Below are 23,763 nucleotides of genomic sequence, written 5' to 3'. Positions count from 1 at the left end.
GGGGTTGTGGCTCTGGCGTCAATCAGAGTCAGAGCCCGGGCATTCCAGTCCATTTCTTATTCACGACTCCAAGAATGCGTGACTCCTTTCCCTTCTGTCACTAGTCGTCGCCGCCATTTCTCGTCTCTCCCGTTGCTCGGATTCCTCAAAACACACCGACAACATTGACACGCGAACAAAGACGTCAGAGATCACTCAAGGTCCCTCCAATTGACACAACCCGAACACGCAAACCCCGTTGCGACCGGCATCGCACCCGCCAATTCCTCAAATCTTTCGCAAACTCCACCCGCGATCGCATCCCTCGATATGGCTCCCACCGAGCCCATCTTGCCCGTCAAGGGTAAGAACAACATCCTGATTACCTCAGCCTTGCCGTACGTCAACAACGTTCCCCATCTTGGCAACATCATCGGCTCTGTGCTGTCGGCCGACGTCTTCGCCCGCTACTCTCGTGCCCGCGGCAACCCCACAATCTACAGTAAGCTGCGATGCCTTCCTCCCACACACTCTCTTCCTCGCTAACGCCAATACTTCGCAGTCTGCGGCTCCGACGAGTACGGAACGGCGACCGAAACCAAGGCCCTTGAGGAGGGTGTTGACCCCGCCACCCTTTGCGCAAAGTATCACGCCATCCACAAGGGCATTTACGACTATTTCGACATCTCCTTCGACATCTTCGGCCGAACACCCACCCCTCAGCAGACCGAGATCGTTCAGGATATCTTTACTAAGCTGTGGAAGAATGGCTACATTGAGGAGCGCGAGACTACCCAACCCTTCTGCCCCGTCGAGGCCCACAACACTTTCCTTGCCGACCGCTTCGTCGAGGGTGTTTGCTCCGTGTGCAATTACGACGGCGCGAGAGGAGACCAGTGCGACAAGTGCGGCAATCTCCTTGACCCCTTGGAGCCCGAGACCGATCCCAACGCCACTGCCGACGACGACGTCGCCGCCAAGGCCACTGGCTGGCTGATCAACCCCCGCTGCAAGCTCGACGGAGCCACCCCCGAGAAGCGGAAGACGAAGCACTTGTTCCTGAAGCTTGACGCTCTCAAGGATGAGCTCGTCAAGTGGTTCCAGTCATCCAGCAAGAAGGGCGGTTGGAGCAACAACGCCGAGCAGATCACCCAGGCCTGGATCGACAAGGGCCTGAAGCCCCGTGGCATCACCAGAGATCTCAAGTGGGGTGTTCCCATTCCTACGGGCGAAGTTGGCGAGGACTACGCAAGGAAGGTGTTCTACGTCTGGTTCGACGCCTGTATTGGTGAGTACCTGTACATTTTACGGCTAAGGACCTTTACTGAACTAGACAGGCTACGTTTCCATCACCAAGAACTACACCGACGGCGCCGACCTCGAAGGCAAGAAGTGGGAGCAATGGTGGAAGAACCCCGACGACGTCAAGCTTGTAAGTGAGTGCGGTGACCTGATTGAACAGAGTCTGACTCGAGACAGTACCAATTCATGGGCAAGGACAACGTTCAATTCCACACTATTATCTTCCCCGGCTCGCAGCTCGGCACCGGCGAGAACTGGACCAAGCTGCACAAGATCTCTACCACGGAGTACCTCAACTACGAGGGTGGCAAGTTCAGCAAGTCAAGAGGTGTTGGTGTCTTCGGCAACCAGGTCCAGCAGACTGAGGTCCCTGTTGATGTTTGGAGATACTACCTCCTTGCCCGCCGTCCGGAGACTTCCGACTCCGAGTTCATGTGGCAAGAGATGGTTGACGGCAACAACAACGAGCTGTGAGTGCTCTGATATGTCGAATGTGTGATAGCTGCTAATGCATACAACAGCCTGAAGAACCTCGGCAACTTCTGCCAGAGAGGTAAGCATGGCCGATCAACATTGATAATACCCGTACTAACAACCTGCAGTGAACAAGTTTTGCCAGGCCAAGACTGAGGGTGTTGTTCCGGACTACACCAAGTACACCGACGACTACCTCAAGAACCACGTCAAGGAAGTCAACAATCTCGTCATAGAGTACATCAAGAACATGGAGGACACCAAGATGAGAGCCTCTCTGCACACTATTTTGTCCATTTCTGCGTACGTTTTCTCTCTTCATTCTTCGCTCTTTGGCAATTGCTAATAACCTCAATAGCCTCGGAAACAAGCTTCTCCAAGACAACAAGCTTGACAACAAGCTGTTGACCGAGGAGCCCAATCGCTGCGCCGCTGTTGTTGGCGCTGCTCTGAACCAGATAAACCTCCTTGCGTCGCTCGTCAGCCCCTTCCTCCCGAACACCTCAAAGGCCATCTTCGAACAACTCGGCGTGGACAGCAAGCCCGCCATTCCCGAGAGCTGGATCGTCGATGCTATCAAGCCCGGCCACAAGCTTGGTGAGCCCAAGCATCTGTTCTCTCTCATTCCTGCAACCAAGATTGAGGAGTGGAAGGACGCCTTCGGTGGAGAGGAGGTTCGGAAGCAAAAGGAAGAAGCTGCGGCGAAGGCTGCTGCGAAGAAGGCGGCCAAGGAGGCGGACAAGGCCCGCAAGAAGGCCCGCAAGGAGGCCGAGAAGAAGGCCAAGATCGAAGGTTCCACCGTGGAGTCTGGCGAGAAGAAGGCCGAGGCCGACCCGTCCATCGAGTCAGTGACGGAGGCCATTGCCAAGGCAGATGTCCACACCTCTTAGGTGCCCGCACGATATATCTGCACATGCGCATGTATATGTGTCTTATTCATGATCTCAGCCTCGTTGGTGATTGAGAATGTGAGGCGTTTAGAGGGGTCTGCTTTCCAGGATGGATGAAGCGTGTTGCATGAATGGTCGAAGCAAGAATTCAGACCCAGAGATAGACATCAGATGTCAATACAGATTTGGCGGTTACATCCTCTTCACCAAACTTCAACAGGCCACCGGACTGATGCCAATCGCTGATGCCAAGCAAAGATCGGCTTTTCCAGTATGCCTTGCTGGCGCCGTAGTCCCGGATAGGACAGACAATGTTCAGCTCCTGCGCCTAGGTTCTTGGTGAGCCAATGAGCAACGAGACGACCACTTTATAAAACGAGGTGTTCTTGACCAAGTCAACCCCTCTCTTTACAATTGGAAGCTCAATCACTCACGATCATCAGGAAACATATGTACAGTATGGCAGAATGTTTGGCGCAACCAAGTGTTGCAGATACTTTCACTTACGACTCTACTCTCAGGAGCAGCGAGTTTCGGCTCATCAAGATTCTGGCAGCCGAGGAAGAAAACACCAGTCTGGAGCTACAAATCCAAACCTTCTCTCTCGAGCCCCCTCCGCATAGCTATTACGCCCTTTCATACACTTGGGGTGCTGCGGAATTTGACTCTGAACCGACGGAAGACCAAGCCGACACCTACCCCATTGCTCTGAACAACCGGTCGTTCCAAGTCAGACAGAATCTCCATGATGCGCTTTTCCACTTGAGAACAAACCTCCCCGATGCGTGGCTATGGATCGACGCAATCTGCATCAACCAAGACGACCTGAGGGAGCGCGCTGAGCAGGTCTCGCTTATGGACGTCATCTACACGAACGCCGTCAAGACGATCGCGTGGCTGGGGAAATCATCACCGGGTCTTCCGAGGGCCTTCCAAATCATGTCACAGGCATCTCGGATTCTGAGGGCTGCGGGCCTGCTCATCGCCGTGGCTTCCGAAGACTTGTCCCTTCGGCTGCAGGAGCGTCTCGGGAATTGGCTGAGCCTCGAAGACTGGGATTACCTGAGCGAGCTCTTCACACGACGATGGTTCTCGAGGCTTTGGATCTTCCAGGAGGTCGTCTTAGCGCGGGAGATAACGATTTCGTGCGGGAATACTCTCATACCGTGGCGCGTCGTCGCCGACTTCGCGGCTCTCGCCTACCACTCGGGGTCCATGATGCAGCTGTTTCTGCAGCTGGAAGCGATGTCGAGGCCGAATTCCCCGCTTGAGTGTATGAGGCAGTCCGTCGCCAATGTTGCGCTCATCGAAAAGGCCAGGCTCGTCTGTGGTGGTCGCGGGATTATCAAGCTATCAACTCAGGAATACCCATTTCTGGGCGCGAGTTTCGACCTTCCAAATGATTCACCGGAAGATTTTCTCATACTCCTGATGTTCTCGACGCCCAATACAGGTATGTCGGACAAAAGAGACCGGTTTTATGGGCTGTTTGGCATTTTGAAGAAGTTTCTCAAACATGTGGACATTGATGTGCCATGGGCGAAGGTTGACTACGAAGAGCCTTTAGCGGACGTCTACACGCGCATGACACGTGCGATCATTCTCCATGACGGACGTCTGGATATCTTGTGCTTTGCAGGGAAACTACTGGCCAAGATAGAAGACGTCCCCTCATGGGTGTCGGAGTGGAATTGTGCCCACTTCCCAGGGAACTATCCTACACCGTTGCACCGACAAGATGCATCCAAAAGTCTTGATATGAAGACGATATCACTCGATATCCGGGGACCGAGACTGCATTGCCGCGGACTCAGGATCGGACCTGTCATCAAGCTCGCGGAACAGCCACATGGATATCTGGACTTCATGAACGGTGATCTCCGCACGCTGGCTGCGATCACGACCTGCTTACCCTTGGTGTATCCATATACCAACCAGCCGCGGGTGGAAGCTGTTTGTCGCACGCTACTGTTGGACAAATACACCACCCACACACGAACGGGAGACGACCCTGGCGGCGTGTTCGACGGTCTGAGAGCACCATTCAAAGAATGGGTGATGCGCGCTGTAGCGGAGTCTGAGGTCGGTAGTTTCGCTGCCGGCAAGACGTGGGAAGCCATCATGGAAGAGTACCGGGTGTTCGACGAGGTCGCGTCGAGCGATGAGACCGGGTTATTTCCCTCGACACAGGACCTGCTGGAGCGATGCGAGATGCTCAGAAAGCCGGATGCCACAGGCCACGTGCTGGAATTGGCGGCACAGCGTCAGATAAAACTGCTGGAAGATTGGAGACAGGAGGCTCAGAAGTGGCTCACGCGGCTCGTGCAGCCGTCGTTGAGACGGCTTGCTATCCTCGGAGGTCGTCATTTGGCCAACCTCCCAGATAGGGCGGACGTCGAGGACGAGGTGTGGATTGTGCAAGGATGCCATATGCCTCTATTAATGAGAAGATCCGGCGACGGTGAAAGTTGGGTGAATATGGGCGCCGCATTTGTTCACGGCATCATGTCTGGTGAAGCGATAACGGACTATATACGATGGGAGGATATATGCATTGTTTGAAGTTCCGCCGTTTTTAGCTATTAATCATTATCTTTTAGACGTATCTACTTGCACTTCGAAGGCTTCTTTCCCTCGGGAGGGTATACGACAATGCGGTCGATATCAGCACCCTTGAAGTCGAAACCGTTCCACAGGCCGCCGATGGTGATGCTGTTGTTCGAGCCCGCCTCCAAGGTCAGGTTCAAAGGGGTAGACAGGATAATGCCCTTGTGCGAGTCGCGCTGGTACAGCGACTCGACCTGCTGCTCGTTGCCGTTGACGATGACGCTCGCGATGCGGCGCAGCTGCCACGTACCGCCGATGCGGTCGGGTGTGCCGCCGGGCTGGTCGCCGAAGCCCATGTCGTCCGTGTTCTGGTAGTAGAACGAGACCCACTGGGGCTCGCCGGCGCCCTCGATGCCCTCGAAGGTGACCTTGCTGTCGTTGCCGTAGATGCCCGTGACGATGGAGCCGCCGCTGGCGAAGTTGGCCTCCTGCTTGAAGGCGTTGCCGGAGGTGGTGGCGGAGTCGTGGGCGTAGTAGGTCTTTCCCTCGATCGGGGTGACGACGCCGGTCTTGACGTCCAGGTCGTAGATGTCGTGCCACTCGACGTGGACCGACTTCTTCTCGTCGTCGACGGCGAGCGGGAGCCAGATGTAGCGGCTCTCCCAGAGGGAGTTGGAGTCCCACTGGTCGCCGAGGTAGAGGTAGGTCGTCACCTCGGAGCCGTTGATCCTGAGGGAGAAGCCGGACTGGGAGTTGTAGGTGCGGGTGTAGGCGTCGGAGACGAAGAAGGGCTGGGACCAGGGGCCGGAGAGGGAGTCGGCGCGGAAGGCGACGACGTTGTTGGGGCGGTAACCCGTCTTGTGGGACATGAGGGCGTAGTAGCTCGAGTCGGTCTGGATGATGGTCGGGGCCTCGAGGTCGTACTTGTCGAAGCGGTGGACGACCTCGGTGACGTTTGTGACGTCCTCGTTGAAGGCGCTGAGGTAGACGTCGCGGCCCTCGCGGCGGTCACCGTTGGAGTACAGGGCGTAGGAGCGGCCGTCCTTGTAGTCGGTGAAGATGCCGAAGTCTTGGGACCAGTTGCCGAGAGGCGCGGTGGCGTCGACAAAGGTGTAGGGACCGGTGATGTTGGGAGAGGTGGCCAGGCCCTGGAGAAGGAGGCCGTAGGTTGAGTTGTCGGCGTGCCACCACATCTGTTCGTTGTTAGTCAATTGGAAACGGGAATGGCGGTTTGAGGTAGACGTACGTGATACTCGCCGGTAGGCTCGGAGAAGACGACCTTGGGGCGCTGGATGATCATGTCGTTCGAGATGTACGGGTGGCCTTCGATGGGCTCGAGGGCCTTTCCGTGGTACTCCCAAGTAGCCAGGTCGTCGGAGCTGTAGACAGAAACACCACCGCCCTCCTCCTGGCCCTCGATCTTGTATTCGCCGAACCAGAAGAACTTGCCCGTCTCTTGGTCGACGGTGACACCGCCAGCGTGGGCGTTGACGAGGTTGCCCTCGGTGTCACGCCATCGGCCTCCGGGAACGATCCATTTGGAGGCCGCGAGGGAGGCGAACAGAAGCCCGGAGGACAGTAACTTGGTGAGCGCCATGGTGAGGATTGGTGAGAGCGAGGAAGAAGCTGGACTTCACTTGAGGCGTCTCTACTCTCTTCCTTCAAAGCGGCGGTACGGGCCAATACGACCTCATGCCTTTTATACTGCTTCATGACTTCATGAAGGGTCCCGTCGACATGGTCCGGCAGGCATTGGCCCGAGAGCCGAGGAGTCTGTACCGAGCCATTGAGAAGCACTGAAATTGAATAAGGCCAAGACTGGAAGGACGACGAGAGGCCGACGATCTCGCAAGACGCGATCTGGGTGGCACGACGAGGAGGGGTGGCTGGGCGAGGAGTGCCAAGCTGGGCAAAACCTGGAGAATTTTCCCGTCGCCGTTGACTGATGAGAGTGCGGGGAAAAGCTTTGAAATTTCATAAGCTCCTGTGAATTATCCCAGTCGAGGGAGCTTGGTGAGCTTGGAAGAGCCAGGGGTGTCGGTGTTGATGCGGGTGAAGGATGGAGGTGGGCGATATTGGCGTGCGGGGTTTTAGCGTCGGTAGCGTCGCATCCTTCTGTCCCGCGCCCTGGACATTGTGCCGTTTTGGGGCCGGGGCCCGGTTGGAGTTGATGTCATTTCGGTGCGGTGAAGGCTTGAGTCTCGACGAAGTTGGGTATTTTGGCCGTTGGAACTGTTGGTCCGTTGAACGCGTCGGTCATCGTTGCCAGTCATCTTGTGACTAAGGGAGCGAATTCACGGCGAGCCAAGTGAGTTCGAGTGCTTGGCGGAGGGGGAATGAACTCGCGGTCGGCTCATCTGCACCGGCCGGGTTGGCCTTGTTGACCTTGTTTGTGGTGTGGTTTCCAGGTTGTGCTAGGGTTGGTTGACACGAGATGAACTGCTCAAATGTCAACATGATGAATGCGACGCTGATCCACTAGAGCGCAGTTCCCGATGGGTCAATTCGCAGCGAGGTTCCGAAATGGAGTGAGAGTGTCCCGTCGCTTCAGAAAGTTTAGTCTCCGTCAGTTAAGATAGAAGAGATCGTCAGGGCCATCATTCGTGGCGACAGACGACTCTCATGAGATTGAATTGAGTGGCGATGGCAGGGTGGATGAGTGAGTGGACTTACCCGCCTGTGGCTCATTTAAATCACTCTCTAAAGGATGAAGCACTCAGCTTATTGCCCTTCACCTCAGCACGATTTCATTTCTCACACTCACCGAACTCACCGAACTCACCGAGGCCACCGATTTCTCCTCACGAAATATGTCGGGTACTTACCCAATGACAGTGAGTGACGCAAGGTGAAGGCCGTCTTTCTGCCACGTGAAACGTCATCTGACATTAAGGTATCAACGGCTCTCGTGGCAAAGCGGAGGTAGTTCCGGAAAACACCGGGGCCTGAGAATTGGAATCTCGATCCCCAATCTCGATTTCCCTCCAAAAGCTTTCCCTTCCGCAGGACAAAGCGCTCAGCCAATCCGACACCAGTATCCTTACACTCATTGTACGACAAGCCGACCCATCCCAATCTTTCAAAAGCCAATCAACATGAGCCGCACCACAGACACCACATCCAGTTTACCATCTCGATGGACAAGATTTACGTCAGGCGACAGCTGTAGGTGGGTGAATCCGTGTGGCCATGGATCGGTTTTAAGGGGTGCTTGCGGGTAATAGTGTATGTATGTGTTCGGTCGCCCACGATCTAGGCCCTGGCCCAACGAGTTCTTCTTTGCTCAACCACCCAAACCTCTTTTGAATGTCTTCTGTTACTACTACTACTCTGATACCCCGATCTCACCGAATAAATGATCCATCTGTCATGAAATAAAGCCCTGCCACCGTTCCTGCATGGCCAACACGCGATACTATCGGGAACTTCGTCCCGCCTTTGAACCCGACTCCGATCCGAGTTCGCCGACGTCATCTCTTGACAACGCCAGCCATTCATCACAATTCGACCAAAAGCCCGTCCGACGTAACGTCTGGGTGGCCTGCGAGAGCTGTAAGAAGCGCAAAACCAAAGTTCGTCTCCCCGTGGACAATGCTGCGACATGCATCGCATACTGACCCGCCACCTTTACTCAAGTGCTCTGCCGACCGACCGAAATGCTCTCAATGTTTTTCCAAGGGGTTCGATTGCCATTACACCGCAGACCCGTCCGAGTCCCGCAACGCCGCCCTGAAGAGGAAGTATAACGAGTTGGAGCGTGAAAACGGTACCCTCAACGAGTTCTTTTGCGCCATTCGATCCATGCCCGAGATCCAGGCCTACGAAGTTGTGAGAAGGATCCGGTCGGGTGCGTCGTCGGAGGACGTTCTCCGTCAGATTGAAGGTAGTTATCTGCTTTTGCAGCTTTCCGACCGCCCAGGAGGGTGCGCACCTCGGTGTGACATGCCCAAATCCAGGACGATGCCGACCCTCACGCCAATGCCCACGGGTCTTCCAACGCCCGAAGACTCCTTCGAATCGGTCGATTATCCATCAACACCGGACAGTAGGGCGCTCTCGGGTAACTATGGGCGGGCAGTCCATGAGGGCGTCGCAGAACGTAGGTCTACGTCGGAGACGAGGCACCGTAGCCGGGGTGCATGATGAGCTCCCAACACATCACTCTGTGGAGGTAAGTATCGGTGATGTTGCTAATCAAGATTTTATGCGGACGGTTTCTAACATTCTCCCTCCAAGTGTACTTGTTCTTCAGACTGTCAAATGGACAGGACTGTCAATCAATCGCTAGCTATGCACGCATGCCGCAGGCGCCGGGATGCAGATATCCCAGCGCACAAATTGAGGCTCATCACTATTTCGGATGGTCTTGGCCAAACACCCCGATCATTTTGTCGACATACAGTTTTCATTCAAAGGGGTTTTCGGGCCACAGGACATAGGGCAACGGGGTTTGTCTGCTGGAAAATACATGTTTAAGGGCCGGACAGGTCATCGGTGGAAAGGACCGTCTCTTGTGGCATGGGAAATTGCACACAACACTCGCGATGGGGAAGCAGAGCAGATAGGAAGTCAACGCATATTCACAGCACATAGGAGGAGTTGGCGGTTTTAGCGCACATATGGTTATCATCGAGGGCTTCAATTAGCCGATTGCCCGACTGAATTGAGGGCACCGTTCATTTCAGCATGGCTGAACCATGTCCGTCTGCAGCTTGAAGGACCCTACTTCTCGCTCTGATATCTCCCAGAGTCAGCTTGGAGTATCATCTTGAATAGCTCGATATCGTTCCTCGCATCTGCTGCGCTAGTCTTGGGCTGCTTGCCGTTGACAACACAGTCGTACAGGTCCAGGAACTCCGTCGTGTACGGGTCTTGATACGTCTTCCGGATCGTTCGCTCCTGGAATCCGCCGTCACCGACCACCTCGCGAATCGTCATCGTGACCGGGAGGCCCTTCACGTAAGGGGTATCATAGTTGACGCGCACAATCTTGTTGGGGGAGTACACCTCGATGTGAGCATCGAACTGGGGAACATTGTTGAAGCCGGACTCGTAGGTCACGGGGAAGTCGTCGTATTTGAAGAGAACGCTCCAGATTCCTGGGAAGGTGAGGCAAGCGCCAGAAACACTCTGGGGCATGCCAATGATTTCTCTCATAGCAGAGAGGTCATGAGTTCCGAGTCTGTTGCTTGGTTAAACTTGCACTCTTCCGGGAATGACATGAGAACTTACCCTCCAAGCAGTCTCAGCATGAGCTTTGAAGCAGGAGTAGCCGGGACGCCGAACTCATTCGCCAATGCCTGCTCGGTAATGTCCGTCTCGCGCTTCAGACGGTCCGCGTTGTCCTCATCGCTAAAGTCGCTGAACTTTTGAGGGAATGTACCGGACTGATCGACAAATGTCGAGTTGGGGCCGATGATGTCTCTGACCCTCGCATACTGAATCTTCTCCATCCCGCCAACTTCCTTCACGGCATCTGTGAACGCGGTCGCGAACCGGCGCATCGTGCCGACCATGACCTTGCCCTTGGACTTCTTTTCCGCCTCGATGAGAAGGTCGAGGTCTCGGAAGCAAACTGAGACCGGCTTCTCAATCAGGACGTACTTATCGTTCTTGAGGGCAAGGAGGCCGTGCTCGACGTGGTATGCGTCGGCATTGGCGATGACAACGACGTCCACATCGGGTGATGAGCAGAGCTCGGCGGCATCTCTTGTTGTCTTGGGCGTCCCGCCCTGGACCTTTCTGGCGCAGTGCTGGAGAGATTGCTGGGAGATGTCGCAGAGGTATGTTGTCTGGAAGTATTCGGAGAGGAAGTTGATGTTCGGGATGTGGGCGACCTGGGTGATCTCCCCGCACCCGATAATACCGACCCTGAGGACGGGTGTTTGCTGGCGACTGGCCATGATGAATGGTTCTGTTTGACAACGATTTGTGTTCCTGAGAAACCTCAAGTCTGGAGAGATTGTCGGTTCGTTTGTCGGTGGTCAAACGTTGTTTCTGGCTCAACTTGGCGTTCGAGACTCGTGCTCGTTCTCAGGGATGCTATGGAATGGCGCTTTTAAGTTTAAGTACTCGGGCTTTTGTCAGTAGTGTGGGAGCCGGCGTAGGCGAGTCTTCCTTTTCGTATTTGATAACAGCAGCAAGATCTCTGAATTGAAAGAGCCTCACAATGACATATGCCATGTGGGAACGGATCAAAGGCAAATCCGTCTGCTTGGTGTTGTCCAATTAGTTGTTAGAGGCCGCTGGAGAAAGTGTGGATTGCTGCCGTGCTAGATGTCTCCATCGCCGATACTCCCCGAGACATCTATCAGACCCACAATCATCACCAGAAATGCCCATTTCGTCGACTTCCTTCGCGGAGTATCGGCAACGCTCAATGTGTCTCTCTTCCCCCGCAAACACCCTTGATTCCGACTTCCAGAGATCTTCGCTTCCGACTTCCGACTCCCGTCTACCCCATGGGGAAAATCCGGGGTTCAATGGTACCGTGGAGACGTGCCGAGAGTCTCGAACCTCGGTGGCTGGAGAAACCTGTTGTTGGTTATGCGAAATGGGGTGGATATGAGGAGGAATAAATGACATGGTTCCCCTCGTTCTCACCAAGTTTGCTGGTGTTGATGTTTCTTGCGATATCCTGTCTTTGGTCGACTTCTGTTGGTCCCGGACTTGACGACTTCCTCCCAGAAATTTTCAAACGAATTTCCTGCGTGTGACAGGGACATCTTCGATTATGGGTCTGTTCGGGAAGAAGAAGGAAGCGGAGCTTGCTGTTGGTTCAGCTCTGACGGCGGTACGATCTCTTTACCGTTCTTTGACTGTTCAACAGCACCGACTTACGAAATATTTAGGTGCTTCCAACAAACCCAAAGGCATGGTATTTGACTCCGCATCTGCTCAAACTGAATCTGGTTTTGTTGGTGCCTTTATTTTCTTCCGCCTCCGTTGGTTACGATGGTAAGCCGTGGCTTGAATTCCCAATCCTCCATTGACCAGTTGACCGACAAGAGTCTACATCTAGGATCCATGATGAATGGCCTCCAGACTCTTCCACAATGGCGCGGCTTCTTCGACAACCCAGAGGGTGCAATACTCGGGCTGATGAATGCCGTATATCCTCTCGGAAAAGTTGTCGCCTATTCGTCGTTACTTATGTTTCTGACCGCTGGGGACGGAAGCTTCCAATCTTCATTGGGCTTATTGCCTGCATTGGCTTTGCCATTCTCCAAGGAATGGCTCAAGACCTAGCCAGCTTCGTCACAGCAAGAGCCCTTCTGGGATTCTTCACCACTTTCATCAGCCAACCGAGCCCTATTATCATTACTGAGCTGGCGTATCCGACCCAGCGAGGCAAGGTGACGGCAATGTATAATACCTTCTTTGTAAGTCCTCTAGTCATCCAATTATCGAGCAAGAAATGAGGCTGACGCTGTGTGGTAGTATTTCGGATCCATTTTCGCGGCGTGGTGTACGTACGGCACTTTCAAAAACCCTACGTCGTGGAGTTGGAGAATTCCCTCCATCTTGCAAGGAGCCATTCCAGTCATCCAGCTTGTCGGACTCTTCTTCCTTCCAGAGTCTCCTCGGTGCGTTGAAAGTATGCCCTACCATATATGCAAACAGAGACTTACATCAACTGGTACAGCTGGCTCATGAGTCGAGGCCGCAAAGAGGAAGCGCGAAAGGTCTTTGCAGACTGCCATGCTGGCGGTGACCTTCATAGCCCTTTGGTCGAGTTCGAGATGCGCGAAGTCGAGCAAACCCTGAGTGAAGAAGCTGAAGCTATGTCAAAGTCTTCCTGGTTTGACCTCGTCCGAAGCCCGGCGAATCGGAAGCGAACTCTCCTTGCAGTCATCGTTGGCTTCTTTAGTCAATGGGTTCGTACTACCCGCGTGGAATACTGAAGTACGCTAACCTGGACGGTATAGAACGGTGTCAGTGTAGTCAGCTACTACATCAACTTGTGAGTTTATCCTGGGCCATCGACCTCTGCTTGGCTGACATATTTTCTTCTGATAGGGTCCTCAATACAATCGGCATCACTGAGGTCAAGGACCAGACTCTCATCAACGGAATCTTGCAAATCTACAACTGGCTCATTTCAACTTTCCTCGGGGCCCTCATGGTGGACCGGTTTGGTCGTCGTCCACTGTTCCTTGTTTCCACTGGAGGCATGCTCGTGAGCTACATCATCTGGACAGGCCTCACATCTCACTTTGTTACCAGTCAGAACGAGGCTACTGGCAGAGCCGTCGTGGGGTTCATCTTCATCTTCTATTTCTTCTACGACATCGCCTGGACGCCCCTGTTGCAGGCCTACCCAGTGGAAATCTTCCCCTACACTTTGCGTGGTCGCGGGCTCTCTGTCACGTATGTCACCGCCTTCACTGGTCTCATCATTGGCAACCAGGTCAACCCAATTGCTATGAAGACAATCGCATGGAAGTACTATATCGTCTTTTGCTGTATTCTCGGGCTGTTGTTGGTTCTGATTTGGTTCTTGTTCCCCGAGACGAAGGGTCATACTCTCGAAGAGATCAGGGAGGTCTTCGAAGGAAAGTCTGAGAAGACCAACAAGGAGGCGGATATTGAAGGTGGAGAGGGCGACGAGTCCAAGGAAGGCAAAGTTAGGCAGGTCGAGTTGGCTTGATTTCAACCGTTGTGGTGATTTTGCGGTGCGATTGGCCAGATAGAGGGGTGGCTGCCCGGCAAATAGGTACGGCCGTTTCTCAAGCAGCAACGCTCACGAGCGGAGAGCAGTACACGATAGACTCCCAGTCGATTAGTCGTCAAGACACTCCTTCCTGCTACATTTCTTAGATTTCCCATTCACCTTGGTTCTTCCCGGTCCTCTTTGGAAGTGAAAACTTTTTCAGTAGAACTCTTTCAGATCAGATCCTCTCACCAAAATCCATTCCATCACCACCACCCAAGCGATTCTTTACTTTATCACGACGGACAACAAAGGGATATCTTCCAGATCTCGGAGACGACTGGAAAAAGGACGAAAACAACTAAAAGTCAAAGAACGCGACCAAAGAAGACGACGATGGCCGACGACCGAGGGAAGAAAGCGGACGGCAAGGGACAGGGCAAGAAGACGGACGAAGATCTCACCAGAGACATCGAAAGCGCTATCAACAGAGTTCCTCATGGCGGACCCCAGCATCGGGCCCTTCTATTTCTTCGAGACATCAACCAGCGTTGTTTAGGCGGACTTTACATCAAACTGGCTACGCGGCAGCAGATCCTGAACGACCTTCTCAACAACAACATCCCGAGCGATAGGGACATGATGCACGGCTGCGACCGCCGTCCCTATCATGAGTGGTATTCGGCCGTTCTCCTCCACGACGTCCATGACGATGACGATATACCTCTGTACTGGCGGGAAAGCAATCATGTGATGCCCTTCGTCGAGCATCTCCGCGACATTCTCAACGGGGTTGACAAACCCTGTCCCCTGAGAAAGAAGGGAAAAGCAGCTTTGAAAGAAGGAAAGAAACGGAAAAGAAACATGTCAGTTGAAGACGAAGAAGAAGACGAGGAGTCCGAGGATCGACAGAATCAGCAAGACTCTAGACGCCTAGCGGCCCAAAGAACCCTCCCTGCCGCAATAATGGGTCAACATGAAGCCTCCACCATTGCTCACAACGGAACCCTGAACAGACCCCAGGTAAGTAAACTCGTCCATATACATGAGAGGAGCTTTGTTGCTTATCGTTGCCAGCTTCAGGGAACGCCCTCATCAGCATACCATACGACCATGAATATGCCTGCCCATGTCCCTTCAGCCCATCGATCGTCAGGCTCTGGCATGTCCTACGACAGTCTTTCAACCAACTGTATGGGCACTATGGGTATTGCGTCACAACAGTCTCGCATGCCCGCGAGAAACGCACCTCAGTTGTCGAATCCTTTGATATTTCAGCGCTCAGAAAGCTACCTTGATTCTACCTCGGGATCCCAGCAGACATTCAACCATCATCATCATGGCCCCCAGTTCGGCTTCAGTCACCAATTCCCCACTACCCCTGGTTCTCAAGATGGCTGGAATACCGGCAATGGCTATTCCCAGCGCTCAGCCGCAAGCAACCGTGTCTATCAACAGTATCCAGGAGCCCATGGTGCGGCCTCCAACGCGACATTGAATCAGCTTTCGAGACACATTCATCAATCCCTTCCCACCGCCAACCTTCAAAGAAACGCCAGTACCATGCATCATCCAGCTTCTCTTCACGACGGCCAGGTCACCAGTGCTACTCAGGAGACTGGTCAGCAAGTTTATAACGAGAGTGGACGTATCCTGACCATACAAGAGGCCGTTCCTGACAGAGGCCAGGTCCCCCAACAGCCCCAGACCTCCAACCAACAATCGTCTGCTGTTCTCCCTGGGTCAACCGATCAAAACCCATATGGGCAGCAACCCGACGTTTACAGATGGAGGCCTCGTTACCATATGCCCAATCACGGCCAAACTGATACTGCGGCGACACACGCCAGCCGCATCGGCCATCGGCATTCCGGCAGCAGGGAGATGAATGATCATGAGGCCTCTCAGTAGGGTACCGCACCAGCTCATGGAAGCTGAAAGAGCGCTTCCTTCGCTCAACGACGCATTAATCCCAAGAGCGCACTCCTCACACCCAACGTCTCAAGTGGCAGAAGGTTCTTAATTATTGAGCTCCGGACTCTCATTACTCCAGTCTCAATTTAACCATTACGACTTGCTCTCTTTCCCCCTTTTGTTTCTTTCTTTCCCCTGACTACCAAAAGGCTACACCGCTCGCCTCGGTTTCTTGCGTTGGGGACTAGAAACTAAGTCAATCAGATTGTTTGCCGATTCGCAACTACGTAATGCGACTTTCAGCAAACTGGAAATGCCGACACGGGCAGCCCCTGTACATTGCCTTTACTTCTCTACTTATCCTCGCGTATGTAGCCTTAACATCAAAGTCTTCCATCAAGTTCAGCATTCGTTTTGTGAACCAAATTGCGTTTGCTTGATTACACTCATGAACACACAGATCATCAACAATCCGCAAGCAGAGCAGTCGTTGAATTGAAAACACCAAATAGGGCGCTCGTATTGCAAAAATGCGGTTACGACGGGTGAGAACACAACGTTGTCAGTCAAGATGAAGAGAAGGATGAACTTTGGTTGTGTTACACCATTCGCTGCAAAGCCAATGAGTAAATTGGCACAAATCTAGTCTAAGTACAGACGGGTTGTGAGGAAGGTTTTGACACCGAGTTCGACGGATTGGTCTGCCCGCAGCCGTTGGCAACGCCCAGGGCGGTGTCATCGACAGCTGAGTTGTACGCAGCACCGCAGTTAGGGTCGCTTAAAAGTCCTCGTTAGCAATTCAGAGCGTCAAAATACTAATGAGATAGGGATTTATCTCACCTCGCGCCTCCACTGGCATTGTTGAAGTAAGAGCAGATGTCATGGGAGAAGCAATCCTGAGTATAGGCATTGCCCAAAGAAGCACCAGTGCAACCCGCACCACAGCGGCCGTTGCAAGAGTAACTGAAGTTCATAGAGTCAATAAAAGGCTTCAACCTAGGAGTATCAGCTATTCGGGGTTCTTTACTCTCCAGACCCAGCGCTGTTAGCGCCGTAGTTGCTTCCGACGACGCCGGTAAAGGTGCACGATTTGCCGGCACTGTTTGTCCATCTTGCGGTTGCGGTAGCACCAACTTTGAGGCATGTGATAGCCCTTTTGCTGTGCTCGAAGGGCGACGGCGAAGGCACGGCAATCGCCAAGAGCGGGAACGCGGCTACGAGAAGGGATAATTGAGGGAGCATCTTGAGTGCATGCAACTATTGCTGTTGAGTAATTTGTTCGACATCACAGTCCTTGGATCATGGGAGTTACTGATCATTTATATAGCATAAAAGCACGGTAAGAAGTCATACATCTCCTTTTCGCCTTGAGCCTCAGCTTGCCGATCATCATGCCTGGCAACTCCCGGTCAACGGAGCACAGCTGAGTTGGGAAACTGCATCGTTCTTGGATATTGGCTTACAACCACCTTGCGAACTCAAAAGACTGTTCGTGGAATAAAATCTGGGGTTGATGCGATGGCGCCATTAGTCGTCATCGGCAAAGAGCCAATAATGGCAAGGCCCCGGAGAATTTCACGGAGAAATCGGTCAGGGCGGTGTCAAGTGACGATCTCCCGCACGCACGGCACGGCTCTTGAGTCGTATTAATGGCGTGGTGACTTTTAAAATCCATGTAATCGAAACTCGGCCGAATCGTCTGAAGACTCCAGCTGTCTTCGACGGCCATATCTCATCAATACCTCCCTGGCCGTTCTTCTAGAGATACAAAGCCTGGATGCCTCGGAAATTTTGTTCTCTGACATAATTGTCGACTTCGTCGTGGTCTAGAACACCCTAGCTACAACATTTCGAATGAGTACGACAGTTAGCGATCAATAGTAGCCGCTACTAGCCTCCTTTCGAGATTAGTACCTGCAGACATACCTGCGCAAACTGACTTCACCTTCGCATTATTTGTCTGAAGAAAACTAGTACCCATGGAACAACTCCGAGTGTAGTGACGATGCCTTCAAGAAGCACACGGGCACGTGCTTCCCCCAGACTAATCAATAAGACGGTCGTTAATTACGGAAAGGTGCGACACGTGATGTTTCGACAAATCGATGGGGAAGCCAGTGCCGAGGGAGCGCATCGACCATAGGCATTGGCAATGTGGTTGAAAGTGGCAAGGTAGACGGAGTAGATATCAATAGTCTCCAAACCAATAGCAGCAGCCGGCACAGTGTGATGTATGCACTTCAGGCGTGAAGAGCGAACCGAATTGGAAAAATCCAACAGATAAAAGAAGTAATGTGACGCAGGTGAAATAGAGTCTGCATTCAGGAATCTTGACCGGGAAATAGAGAGGCATGAAGGCCCATGATTTCGAGCCCGCCTTGACCGGTTTATCCGCCTGCCATCGGGGAGTGTGCAACAACCTCTCCTACCAAATGCACAAAGATGCAGCGAAAGTACCACCGATGATGAGAGAGGAGAATGCCGCACTTGATCTGAATGGATTCATGCGGTAGATGCGTTCGTAGAAGATCGCGCTTGACTCAAACGTCAAGAGAACTGCCCAGTCAAATGACAGTAAATAACGGTCACAGCGCGAATAAAAAGACGACAGGTCCAGTGAACAAGAGACGGAAAGGTTAAAAACCAGGAATTGCCATCATGTGGGTGACATATGTGCTGTTCTTGGCCTCTTTGACGTCACATCGAATTCGCTTGGGTTGCAAATATTTGATGGTTCTCTGAGTTCCAAGACAGGAAACCAGACTCCGTACAACCCGGCTGCCTCACGTTCTTCGTACCACTTATTGAGTGACCTTGCTTTCCTAGGCAACAATGTTGGCCCCCTGCTCTCTCGTATGGAAAAACAGTAGCAATTTTGCTGTTGCTCTCGTCAAAATTGCCATATGCCAGAACACCCATTCCCGGCCGGAACGTATCTCATCGTTGCCAAAAAGTGCACAATTCCAGCGGTTAAAATTGAGCTGGCTGCCATTCCCACCATGACAGCACCACTAAAGACGGCCATGAAGGTGTTGCGGTCCTTTTTGTCACAGAGGTCGAAAACTGCCAACCATGTTGCTGAAGACGCTGGCGCCGACGCCGGCAAAGAAGCGAGCAACGAGCATACCCGCAAGAGACGTAACGCCACCACATGCAACTTGGAAGGCAGTGTAGACGACCGCGCTGATAGCGAAGACAGGATTTTGCATGAGAAGATCTGGTGGTGCGTAGGCGCCAGCCGTGTAACACGTGAGAAATGTTGCGGTGCAGGCGAGTATCGAAAGAAGCCATGTCCAGGCAGGTCCGGGAAATATGCTCTGGACATGGAAGCAAATTGTCGAAAGTGAAATATATATATTCAACGCGGGCGTTGACATCAATGAATGATTAGTTTTCATGTTCCTGAGCTTTTCTTCGAAGACTTGAGAGCTCTCCCCGAAGAATAGTGGATGCAACTTCATCGACGGTCATCTTTCGTGCGATTCTAGGACTGTTAGACGCCCGGCTACTGTTTCTCTAGTGATAACTCACAAGTGAAGGGTCATTCAAAACTGAGATGCGCTGCTCTATAAAAGCAATGCACTTTAGGCGTTAGCCTTTGGTGATATCGGATGTCTTCCAGATAGGTAGATTGCAATAAACAAGACGTTTAGGGGCACAATTAGACGCGCAACTTCCTACATAACATAGTTACATTCAAATAATCTAACTAACAAGCTTAACTTGTAATCAGACACAAGATAATAGAAGACCTAAGAGTTTCATTCATCCCTCTCCACTTCCCGCAAAGTTGAGTTGTTAACGGGCACATAGCTGCCATTCCGCCTGGCATCTGAGAAGCCAGCATCGTGTTTTTCATCTATTATTGGACACCCTTTTACTTCTAAGCGGCAAGCTCAAGATGATAGCTGGGAAAGTAGCCGCCCACTTCTTTAATAATCCTCAACTTAGACAAAACCACGTGTTGAATTGCCGGAGTCTCCAACTACAACAACGGGTGCGAGGATGATTACCTCTAGTCTAGATTGCCACCAGGATTACCGCAGCGAGCACAACGTGCAAAGCTCCTGAGGTCTCTAACAGGCAGTGTCACGCTTCTCTAGCTGGGATGTATTCATGCAATCCTCTCATATTGTCCACGTAATGACCGCTGGTCGTCTTGGTCATGTAGGTTTGTACAATTTCGGGGAAATGTCGCTAAAACGATGACACGTGCGCATCAGCATGTTCAGTCCGTTTCAATTCGCCGTACCCAACGATCTCGGGGAAAGGTCGCTTAAACGAGGAAATATGAGCATCAGCAGCAAGAGCGTACGGAAACCAGGCCCGACTTTGTACGGTACCCCACAGCAACTCCGCCAACTCCGCCTCGTCTGAAGGTCAATTCAATCACGTATTAAGACCTGGCATCTTTCGCTTCAGGTTTGGATGTCTTTTGAGATCAGTGTCTTAATCGACAGAAAGTATTCTTCACCCGGAAAAATGGCAGGTCTTGAGGAATACGACAGTCATCCCACGAGAGGTACCGAACCTGAGGAGCTTGAAGGTGATCAGAATAGTCCATCGACCCCGGAAAGAGGCGGCGTTCTAGAGGTTGAAGAACGAAAGGCAGCTTGGTTATGCGTTCTCGGATCTTTCCTGTTTCTCATGCCTTCCTTCGGTACGCTATCTCAACACGTCGGTACCTGTGACTGAGCTAAATTCAACTTGTGTAGGCTTCATCCAGTCTGTTGGAACAGTTCAGGTATTCTTGCAGGAGAATCAACTCGAAGGATATTCAGCACGAGATATTGGCTGGATAACCGGAGTCTATACTTTTCTCACGATGTTTCTCGGCATTCAAACCGGTCCGCTGGTGGATAGGTTTGGTTCAAAATTGCTCGGGCCTTTGGCAGCTATGTGCTCTGTTCCAATGTTCTTCTTGCTTGCAGAATGTGGAAAGTACTGGCAACTCATACTATGTTTAGGCGTATTGGGCGGAATTAGTAATGCTATCTCTACAACTATTGGGATTGCTGTTATAGGAAAGCTCTTTCTTCGACGACGTGGGCTGGCTATGGGGCTTGCTCTAGCTGGCTCATCTACTGGAGGCATCATATTCCCTCTGGCTCTCCGACAAATGTTTCCAATGTGGGGTTGGAAATGGTCCCTGAGAGCAGTTGGTTTTATTGTCCTTGGTATCATGGTCTTGGGCATCATTTGTCTTATTCCATTTCCGAGTCTATTACGAGATGCTCAAAGGCGCGATCATGGATCTTTGCGGACCAAGCGAAGCGCAGCAATGGACTTTTCGGCTTTTCGCTCAGTTGCATTTTCTCTTGTTACTTGCGCCATCTTCCTCCTCGAATTCGTCATTTTCGGAGCTACAGCAATACTACCAACGCTTGTTGCGTGGGCCGGATTTCCAGTTAAATATGGCTACGACATGGTTGCTATTCTGAATGCCTTGTCATGTTTCGGCCGAATCCTACCTGGGATAGCAGGCGATTACTGGGGACACTTCAACGTTCTACTAGCCATGGTTTTCTTCACTTTGGTATCTACGGCAGCCACTCTAACGGCATTTGGTTCAAATCGTATCGAGGCTTTGTACGCTTTCTCGGCATTATGGGGGTTTGGTACGGGGTCATTCTTGTCATTGACGCCAGGTGAGTAGAGCTTGCTTGATGGAGTTGATACCGTCATTTTCCGTTCTCCAACTGACATTCCAAATCAAAACAGTGTGTGTTGGCAAAACTTGCGACTCTAAAGATTACGGGAGATACTACGGTACGTCTATCAAGCATCACGCGCCAAACAAGTTTCTCATTCTTTCTTCTCTAGGGTCCATGAACTTCGTAATCAGCTTTTCGTTGCTCCTGACCATGCCAATCGGTGGCCAAATGCTTGAATCTTTGGGCTCAACCGCATTGTCTGGACTATACCTTGGTGTCGTTCTTATGGGCGGGCTACTAGTGCTTGCCGCAAGATCTGTGATACTCGGCAAATGGTTCGATTGCACGAGTAAGATATAATCACAGCTTATATTCACGTTACCTTGAAAATAATGCTCCCGGGATTCATGTTTGCTTCTAAGGGGATATCGTTGTTGCATCTATCTTCTATCATCAATCAAATCCAGCTCAAACGTCTATTGGCTGTCTTGAGGAAACCTCGCACCGCCCTGCTTTCTGATCTCGTCCATGATTTCCATAACACGAACGGTCTCGGCCCAAGGCATGATTTCGCTTTCTTTTCTTCCTGCAGCAATGTCCAGAGCGACGGCATCGGCCTCCCAGTAGAAGCCCTTGCCCGGTCTCTCAAACTCGTATGTCTTGGCCTTGAGACCAGGCGTCGAAGACTCAGTCCAACCCTCACCAGAAGCCTTAGACGAGTAGACGGTGAATGATCCGGGAACAGAAGTAGCAATGCCCTCAACGAGAACAAAGCCATCGCTTCCCTCAATTCTGCAGAAGGCCGGGGGAGTCTTGACCTGAGTCGAGCATGTGAGAATTCCCTGCTTCCCACCGGGGTAGAGAAGGAGGGCGGAAGTAGCGATGTCGATATCGTCGGAAAGAGTCTGAGTAGCAGCGATCTTGGGCTTTTCGGCTTTCTCGCCGACACCGGGGTCTAATCCAAGGATGGTAAAGGTCAAGCTGTATACACCAATGTCGAGGAGACTTCCAGCACCGAGGGCGGGGTTCTTGAGGCGGGAGTCGGGGCCGAGGGAAGCGAGGTTCATGTTCATGGCGAAATCGCAGAAGACGCGGTGAATATCTCCAATCTGCTTCTCCGTGTGCAGAACGTTCAGAAGAGAGCGCGTCAGGGGGAAGAACCGTGTCCACATAGCCTCCATGACAAATACACCCTTCTTCTTCGCAGCCTCGAAGACCTCCCGTGACTCCTTCGCAGTAATAGTGAATGCCTTTTCGCAAAGAACGTTCTTTCCGGCGTTGATAGCATCGAGGCAGTTTTGTTTGTGGAAAGCGTGCGGCGTGCCGATGTAGACGATGTCAACGTTGGGGTCATTGTAAACCTCAGTGTAGCTGCCGTAGACAGTCGGGTTGTGACCAGGGAGGTGTTTCTCAACGAAGGCCTTTCCCTTCTCTGTTGAAGATGACCCAATCGATTGGACAATGTGCTTGGCCTTCGCGTCAGAGCGCTCTAGCACCAGATCCTCAACGAACCATGACGAAATCAGTCCAGTGGCGATAATGCCCCAGCGGAGGGTAGGGATCTCGGAAGACATTGTTTTACTGAAGTTGAGAGATACAGACGTGAAAATGAGGTTGCGGCAACAACTTCAAGTTCGTATTTTGCGCGAATGGGATGTATTTATGGGAGGGGAAGCTGATAAATCCCCCTTAGCAATCTCCCTGGCGGAGACCCGGCCCGGCATCGTGATGGCGGAGTGATCCGCATATGACCGGCTAATACGCTTAGATGTGTCAACTCCGTCCCCATGATGACCTCGAACGTGTGAAGACTCACCCCACTAGTTGTCGCGATACTGAGGGGGCGGGGATTGTGGAGGCGGGAACACCGCCGATACTCCCCGTAAGCTTAGGTGTGTGCCAGTCTTCCCCGATTTTCGGGAATAGTCCGGAGCTTCCCCCGCACTTCGGTCCATAATGTCGGTCCCGGCGTCTTACCACCGAACGGCGCTACTCTCCTGAGGATCATCCATGCTCCGCTCACTGGTAGCCAATATATTGCCGCTTTTGGAAGAAGGGGCTACTATATGATGTTCCAAGGGCAAAAGAAGTCTTTCTATGTGTTCCTATGTGTTACGGAGCATGTCCTAAGCAAGAAAATTGCTCAAGACCATGCCGGGACGTTCGCAAGAGCTTCGCACCTACTGGAAGCCCCCTCCTAGCCAGCCGTACGTACAACTAAGCATGTCATTGAAGAAACATAATAAGAACTGTGCGCGCACCAAATGCAACATATCAAGTATTATTAGTTTTAGATTTGTGATGTAGACTGTGGCAGTTTTAGCTGAGATAACACCGCATCGTTCAATGC

The 23,763-nt window shown here is 52.3% G+C and overlaps 8 protein-coding genes across 8 annotated transcripts; 4 read left to right on the top strand and 4 right to left on the bottom strand.

The window, feature by feature from the left end:
* Positions 1-309: 309 nt before the first annotated feature.
* On the top strand, positions 310-2,645 carry CkaCkLH20_07103 (methionyl-trna synthetase; the record flags this gene model as incomplete). The annotated part of the gene is made up of 7 exons (XM_038889820.1): positions 310-481; positions 542-1,267; positions 1,317-1,411; positions 1,459-1,751; positions 1,803-1,834; positions 1,884-2,058; positions 2,114-2,645. The coding sequence occupies 7 exons, from the start codon at positions 310-312 to the stop codon at positions 2,643-2,645; spliced, it is 2,025 nt and encodes a 674-aa protein (XP_038744744.1).
* A 450-nt stretch (positions 2,646-3,095) lies between these two features.
* Positions 3,096-5,207, top strand: CkaCkLH20_07102 (uncharacterized protein; the record flags this gene model as incomplete). Its single annotated transcript, XM_038889819.1, has 1 exon — positions 3,096-5,207. The coding sequence occupies one exon, from the start codon at positions 3,096-3,098 to the stop codon at positions 5,205-5,207; it is 2,112 nt and encodes a 703-aa protein (XP_038744743.1).
* Positions 5,208-5,251: 44 nt separating this feature from the next.
* CkaCkLH20_07101 (galactan -beta-galactosidase) lies at positions 5,252-6,789 on the bottom strand (the record flags this gene model as incomplete). Its single annotated transcript, XM_038889818.1, has 2 exons — positions 5,252-6,385; positions 6,439-6,789. The coding sequence occupies 2 exons, from the start codon at positions 6,787-6,789 to the stop codon at positions 5,252-5,254; spliced, it is 1,485 nt and encodes a 494-aa protein (XP_038744742.1).
* A 3,125-nt stretch (positions 6,790-9,914) lies between these two features.
* Positions 9,915-11,095, bottom strand: CkaCkLH20_07100 (oxidoreductase; the record flags this gene model as incomplete). Its single annotated transcript, XM_038889817.1, has 2 exons — positions 9,915-10,374; positions 10,425-11,095. 2 exons carry the CDS (start codon positions 11,093-11,095, stop codon positions 9,915-9,917), a joined length of 1,131 nt encoding a protein of 376 aa, XP_038744741.1.
* A 1,329-nt stretch (positions 11,096-12,424) lies between these two features.
* Positions 12,425-13,842, top strand: CkaCkLH20_07099 (lactose permease; the record flags this gene model as incomplete). The annotated part of the gene is made up of 5 exons (XM_038889816.1): positions 12,425-12,574; positions 12,633-12,778; positions 12,838-13,069; positions 13,121-13,155; positions 13,212-13,842. 5 exons carry the CDS (start codon positions 12,425-12,427, stop codon positions 13,840-13,842), a joined length of 1,194 nt encoding a protein of 397 aa, XP_038744740.1.
* A 399-nt stretch (positions 13,843-14,241) lies between these two features.
* CkaCkLH20_07098 (uncharacterized protein) lies at positions 14,242-15,756 on the top strand (the record flags this gene model as incomplete). The annotated part of the gene is made up of 2 exons (XM_038889815.1): positions 14,242-14,868; positions 14,923-15,756. The coding sequence occupies 2 exons, from the start codon at positions 14,242-14,244 to the stop codon at positions 15,754-15,756; spliced, it is 1,461 nt and encodes a 486-aa protein (XP_038744739.1).
* A 650-nt stretch (positions 15,757-16,406) lies between these two features.
* Positions 16,407-17,001, bottom strand: CkaCkLH20_07097 (uncharacterized protein; the record flags this gene model as incomplete). The annotated part of the gene is made up of 3 exons (XM_038889814.1): positions 16,407-16,536; positions 16,600-16,722; positions 16,787-17,001. 3 exons carry the CDS (start codon positions 16,999-17,001, stop codon positions 16,407-16,409), a joined length of 468 nt encoding a protein of 155 aa, XP_038744738.1.
* A 4,888-nt stretch (positions 17,002-21,889) lies between these two features.
* Positions 21,890-22,987, bottom strand: CkaCkLH20_07096 (dimeric dihydrodiol; the record flags this gene model as incomplete). The annotated part of the gene is made up of 1 exon (XM_038889813.1): positions 21,890-22,987. One exon carries the CDS (start codon positions 22,985-22,987, stop codon positions 21,890-21,892), a length of 1,098 nt encoding a protein of 365 aa, XP_038744737.1.
* Between the last annotated feature and the right edge of the window lie 776 nt (positions 22,988-23,763).

This window comes from Colletotrichum karsti (genome assembly GCF_011947395.1).
Source record: "Colletotrichum karsti strain CkLH20 chromosome Unknown Scaffold22, whole genome shotgun sequence".
Classification (NCBI taxonomy): Eukaryota; Fungi; Ascomycota; class Sordariomycetes; order Glomerellales; family Glomerellaceae; genus Colletotrichum; species Colletotrichum karsti.
The sequence above is the reverse complement of the archived record's forward strand: the minus strand, read 5'-3'. Positions and strand labels throughout refer to the sequence as shown.